General features: G+C 40.7%; 1 protein-coding gene and 2 non-coding genes across 4 annotated transcripts; all 3 read right to left on the bottom strand.

Moving 5' to 3' along the window:
* Nucleotides 1–185: 185 nt before the first annotated feature.
* On the bottom strand, nucleotides 186–257 carry Trnak-cuu (transfer RNA lysine (anticodon CUU)). Its single transcript has one exon. It is a non-coding gene; the product is annotated as a tRNA-Lys (tRNA).
* A 227-nt stretch (nucleotides 258–484) lies between these two features.
* On the bottom strand, nucleotides 485–566 carry Trnas-gcu (transfer RNA serine (anticodon GCU)). The gene has a single exon. It is a non-coding gene; the product is annotated as a tRNA-Ser (tRNA).
* A 1,962-nt stretch (nucleotides 567–2,528) lies between these two features.
* On the bottom strand, nucleotides 2,529–4,007 carry LOC135172515 (uncharacterized). 2 transcript variants are annotated; one of them, XM_064138549.1, is made up of 3 exons: nucleotides 3,816–4,007; nucleotides 2,876–3,747; nucleotides 2,529–2,808 (listed from the first exon to the last, which is right to left on the bottom strand). In XM_064138549.1, the coding sequence occupies exons 1-3, from the start codon at nucleotides 3,983–3,985 to the stop codon at nucleotides 2,762–2,764; spliced, it is 1,089 nt and encodes a 362-aa protein (XP_063994619.1). In that variant the 5' UTR covers nucleotides 3,986–4,007; the 3' UTR covers nucleotides 2,529–2,761. The 2 variants fall into 2 exon arrangements, with proteins under 2 accessions (XP_063994619.1, XP_063994618.1); XM_064138548.1 differs by having other exon boundaries at nucleotides 2,529–2,791; nucleotides 3,816–4,006.
* Between the last annotated feature and the right edge of the window lie 2,318 nt (nucleotides 4,008–6,325).

Genomic DNA, 6,325 nt, shown 5'->3' with positions numbered 1-6,325 from the left:
CACTCACGTGTGATATTTATTTCATAAAAAAAATATTCGGAGACTTTGAATCGTCTCTGCGGCCCTGTAATTCGGTAGGAATTTTTAATAACAATCGGTAATTTAGGGCTGGGGGCTAGTGTCAAAAGATGTAGAGAAAAAGTTTTTCCTTAATCGTCAGGGTTAAAAGAAAAAAAAAAAACAACTGCCCAACGTGGGACTCGAACCCACGACCTGAGATTAAGAGTCTCATGCTCTACCGACTGAGCTAGCCAGACAATTGCGTCAATGTGTGATGTCCAGGCGAAGCGGTGCCCTTATATACTAACCAGGTAACATGAACCCACAAAAACTATCACTTCTCAGAGAGTAAAAAATGAAAAGTAGATAAGGAATTCCTTGTCTTGGTTGGGTTGATGTCGGTCTGACAACGTTCAGTCGACATCACTCCAACTCCCCAGGTCGAGGTATCGACATGATCGTTGCCACGAGGAAAAAAAAAAACCGACGAGGATGGGATTCGAACCCACGCGTGCAGAGCACATTGGATTAGCAGTCCAACGCCTTAACCACTCGGCCACCTCGTCTGAATGTCGAAATTTCGTGAACCAAAGCCTTTAAAAGCTACCTCCCCCTCCCTGTCTATCGTAACTCTAAAAAAATCACATGCTCATACTTCACCAATAGCTATAAATACGAAAAATTGATAGCTGAACTTCGTAACCGCAATCTATGCCAAAGGGAACCGAACCAGGAATAATGAAACCACATCTCATTCGAAATTAGATTAAACCCAATTCTCGAAGCTGAGAGTTATGCAGAAACTTTTATAGCACAAGTTTGCATTTGCGGTATTGAAGACAGGGAAATAACGTGTGTTGACGGTCAATGTTCCTGTCCTCAACATTACTAACTCTCGAATAACATTTATTTACGAGCGATATTTTCACACCAATACGCATTACACGTGTCTTTCTCCATTGTTTCACAAAATACGAGAACGAGACAGTCGCACTGTAAAATCTCAATCGCATTTGCACTTAAATCCCTTTTCCCACGTTAAAAGTACCTCTGTAGGTTTGAATAATCCATTATTCATGAGATATTCTCAAATTATATGCGGAAACCAACTGTGATTTAATGTCATATTGTTCAGACACAAGTATCGAACATTTGTAAATAGAATTGAACGTTGGGTGACTGATTGGAATGAACTTTACAGAATTATTCCTGTCCTGAAGTGAAAGTGTCTTGACTTTTCAGGGAAATTCCCCAATCTAGTTGCATATGTCTAGGTTGATTCTCGAAATTTCTTGTCATGATCTTCATCATCGTATATCATAGCAAGTATTACCCAGGGAGATGAAAGGAATGACAATGTGGGGACATCCACTTGGGTATGATAAACATGATAGTGTCACGTCTGCGTCAGTTCAACTTTGTTAATTTACTGGGGGGGAAGTTTTTTCGCGTTTTATGCGACAAGATTATACCACTTTCCTCGAGAATACACGTAAGAATACCAAAGATATACAGTGAGAAACATTTTATTGCGTAAATTGTTGAAGCAAGTACACTGCAGCCCCTGAAAATGGGATTAAGGGGATTCGAAATTCTGGGAGGATAATCCTGACACAAAGCTTGGAGAGTTCTCACACTTCTCTTTACGAAATCCTTGGGCTCTTCGTCCCTTTGTTTTCATTGGGTTTATACATACATCAAGCCATTAACACTATTTTTATTAATTAATTAATATTGTGCTTATTTATTAGGAATTGATTCGATGGAAGTTCTCTGATTAATTTTTTCTGTTCACGCGATACGACTTTGGTTTGGCTCAGGTGTCGAGTGATGAAGTACCTTCGAGGCATTGGAAGACCTGGAGTATCGTTAAAAGCTTCATTGAGTCAAGATGAAAGGAGCTTTACAATAATTAAATGCACAGTGGTATCACAGAGGCCCTCTCAATTTTCCCAGCCTCTCTCATTCTTTTACATTTTTTGTCTGGAATTTTTCACACCCTGGGCTAGTTCGTGGAAAGTTCTCTGTGATTTTGTCGGGATGACTGCCTTTGCCACGTGTCTTACGCCTTGAGGCATCTGAATTCAATGCGACATTCGCATCTCCAGTCACGTCTTTCGTATTCAGCTTTTCCAATACTAGATCTGGAAATACTCCACTTCATTCTGACTGCACTCGATATTCCGGGAAGAATAATCATTTTTTCTGCGTTGAATTTACAACTGGAGGGAATTTATTTAAATAATTGTTGTACGATTCAAACAATCGTCATTCTCCATCTCTTTTCTGGCACCATAAATTTTTTTCTGTGAGTCTCTTCCTGGACTGAGGGTTTACCTGTGAGTTTGCTCGGTCCAGCGAGTTCTGCATTGTCACCCGGATATTGACTGAAGTTAAAACACAAGGCTCTGGGGTTATTGCAACCAGTTCAATATCGAGTTGGCTTTTATGATACTTTTTAATTGCCCCACACGTTGAATTAAAAATTTTTTAATGGACTATTGTTTTAGGAAAGGAGATAAAAACAATTTTTATTGATTATGCAATAGTTTTTATTAATGCTGAACCGCTGAATATTTTTTTAGGTTTTTCGAATCATTTTGTTGGCCTTTCACTTGCTGACGAACAGTTTTAAGGGATTTTCGTTTAACTTCCTCCGAGGAACTGTTTGAAGAGCTCCAATAATCATCATCGGATTCGTCTTTCGATGCGTCATTTGAGTCCAACAATCCCCGGGTCGATGGCTTACGAGTGAGGGCGGCTAGGGCCTCGATCTGGTCTTCAAATAGTTCTGTAAATTATAGGAATCTATGTGGCAGATTACGTTTAGATTTATGCGAAAGGAATTCTTCAAGTCAAGTGTCATCACATTTACCTTCAGAAAGTACCTTCTGCATCCTACGTTTGGCATTGTGAACGTTCTTCCTGCTGTCAATTCTGCTCTTTACCACCGGTTTCATGAGCTCGACTTTGTAATCAGAAGTCTCGAAGACTTCTTTAATCTCCTGTCCATGTTCGTTCAGTAATTTTCTTCCACTTTGAAGAGACGTCTGGTCAACCACGTCCTGATCAATTGTGGTGGGAATATCTGGGACATGAGTCATCGCTAGGACAAGACCATCGTGAATGGCGTCGAGGAAGTCCGTGAGATTTAAATTCTCCGAATAAAGTTTTATGGGCAACACCTGCGTGTCCTTGCCACCATAATTTTCAACATGACCTTGAAGAAGTGTGTCTAGGGCGTCTATTCTGCTCACCACATCACACAAATTCTTGTTGCTCTTCAGTAACTCCAGTACACACTTTCTTGACCAGGCTCTCTTAATCAAATGCTGAACTTCGCTCTCGTCCACCGAGTGGATGTCTCTGATTTCCTCAGAGAAACTGTCGTCTCCTCCTGAATCTCCAGTCAAGCTCTTTCGGGTTCTAGGATCGCGGGGAATTTGGCCACCTCCAACAGTAGCGTCAAACAATTTCTGAACGTAACCCAGGAATTGAACGAACTTGCCGATGGATCTGAGAACAGCTTGACCAGCAATGTCCACCAGGTCGACAATCGATGATGGCTTGTTGATGTAGACAGTGAAGCTGAACTTCCTCTTCCCCAATCTCTTTGCAATTAAGCTGTGAAGGTGTGGCAGCATTTCTTGGAGCTGATCTATCTTCCAGGCGAGTTCACAAACCTCAAGATGTCGTTCTGCTAGGGATAATGCACAGGTGACGGTGCTGTTCACTGTCTCACGTTCGCTGCAAATTTTATGGTTAATCATGTCGAGTATTTATTTATTTATTATTTGGTAATAGAGAATTGGTACCTTTTGGGTTCAATAGGAGGAATAAGTGATTCTATCAGGTCTGCCTGTCTCATTGTATTCCTCTTCCGTGATGTCCTTCTCAGGCACTCAACCGTCGTCGATAAATCGACGAGGATGAACGCAAGAGACAAAATCACAATGTGAAGACTGAATGGGTTCTTTCGCTCCATTACCAACAATTTCACTACAAATTCATTTCCACAGCTGGTGCTTTTATAATAACTCAGCGAAAATCAATTCAACGCTTTTTTGTTCCGAATTAAAGCGGTAACAATACTATCGGAGAACCGATGCAATCAGCTTATTGAAAGTACTCAACTTTATTTGTCAATCATTCTTGTGGACGACAGATTCTTCATTGGGATTTTATTAAATCTCTCGTCTGCAGTACAATAGCACCATTCCCCCGATAAATTCGCTGAATAATTAGCGTGAATTGGGAATATAAAGAGGTCTCTTATCCCCGATAATTTCCCCATTCGTTGAATTTATCAGCAAAACCATCGACAAGCCACACCTCGACGCTCCCAAATCACCGACTCCCCAGTCCCGATGTGTATCACAACTCCAAGAAATTCTCAGCCCGTTAATCGCCTCTCCGTGACTCGCTCCGTTGATTTCCCAATTCAACTCCTCTCTCCCTGTTTTCCATAATTAAACAAATGCATTTAAACCCTCGATTTTTCCCCAAAAATTTGAAATTCAAATACTGAAAATTGAAATATGATGGAAAGAGGAAAATCGGAGGTGGAATAGCGCCGAGGAAGATCGATAGGGCGTTGCACCCCAGTATGTTCGGTTCACACCCTGAAATCAATTTGTTTTATCGGCCATAAGAGGGTGCGGTGAGGTCTCTCTCGAAAGTACCGTACCCCAGGACGACTCACACAAGTGCATAATACGTCGCCATTTCGATGAGAATTTTTTTTTCTTGAAAACCATTTGAGTTTTACTCTCCCAGGTTCTCCATAAAATTATATTGTTTCATTAATTAAGTGTTTGATAGGGAGGCATTTAATATCATTTAATGTTGTCAGACATTTAATATGAATGATAAGCGTAATGAGGACTTTAAAAATAATTTAAAATGTGCAATCGAGGGGACAGTTCAGTCTCCATCTCCACCTGCATCGATGACAGGACTTTCACTGGTTCAAAGTGGGGGAACTTTATATCAGGATAATGTAATGTTACTCGGTAAAATGGTAAGGCGCCACGTAACCCACCCTGGCGCCTGCAAGGCTTCTCTATATGGTCAGACGGCCACGATCACCATCGATCATTCTCTTGTTCTCCACTCCTTCCACTCTGGACCTCTTGCACTGGTGCTCCATATCGAATCATTCATCATTAGTTTGTCGGGGCTTATCTCGTTCTCATTAACAAGTTCATTTCTCTTTTGATAAGTACTGGTACTTTCGATTGATCAACAAATGTCAGGATTTCTTCTGGGACAACAGGAATTGAATCTATCATTTGTCTTTTAAAATTTCAATTGATTTTTTAGGATCTTCGCGAACTTGCAAATGATTGAATTCACCATTGGAGATGAGCCATCCCTTTCTCATAAACATGACAATGAGAGTCATCGACCCTCGGATGAAAAGTGGGCACGGCCCACTCACTTCCTGCTGAGCAATCTGAATGTCAAAATAATGAACTGCAGTATTTCATCACTTGATTATCGCATTCGAGGGGGGAAAATCCATCAGAAGCTTTTCCTGGCACAATGTACCGACGGTACTTCACACATTGTACCCCCAGAGTGTTCTCTAGTATCGCATAAAGGCGCTATCTCGACGATAATTCAACAAATATAAATAACGAACGAACTCTTGGACGAGAAAGACCTCGAGTCGTTACGTGACTCCAAACCAGACTGTAATACAAATATCCTGGAGCCATTATATTAATGCAGAATCCGTATCTGTGTAAATATAAATGTACACATTAACGGATTTAGATAATATCCTGCGCATGCGATCAGGACGAACCTGTGGTTAACGTCCGCCGGAGTTTGACTAGTGGATTTTATTTCCGATGAAAAATATGAAGAAATGTTGTTGGCATCGACTGATGCCCTCGTTAATTTTGCATTGCTTGCACTCGTGCATGTGAGGTATGTGAATTAATTAGTAGGGAAGCCATCAAAATATGTAATTTCGTCTCCACTCCATTCATCATTTTGTTTCACCCAACAAAGGATGATGTCAGCGAATGGAATTTCATTAATTTCAATGAACGATATTCAGGAACAATTGGGGTAATTCTTAATGAACAATCGAATTTTTATCCACATGAGTTTGAAGGAAATACTAATCAGGAATATTTTGGTGGATAATTGAAACGCTAGTCAACTCAACTTCACATGCTACGTTTCCAACGGAATTGAGTAACCACGAAGTTGAACCCGGAGCCAATTAGAGACTCAGTGAACAAGTACTCTCCACTGGCCACAATAGTTACAACCTCAGGGATTTGATGCGCTTTCAAAGATATCACACGTGAGT

This window comes from Diachasmimorpha longicaudata, unplaced genomic scaffold, assembly GCF_034640455.1.
Source record: "Diachasmimorpha longicaudata isolate KC_UGA_2023 unplaced genomic scaffold, iyDiaLong2 ctg00000389.1, whole genome shotgun sequence".
Lineage (NCBI taxonomy): Eukaryota > Metazoa > Arthropoda > Insecta > Hymenoptera > Braconidae > Diachasmimorpha > Diachasmimorpha longicaudata.
This window is presented reverse-complemented; position numbering and strand designations above follow the sequence as displayed.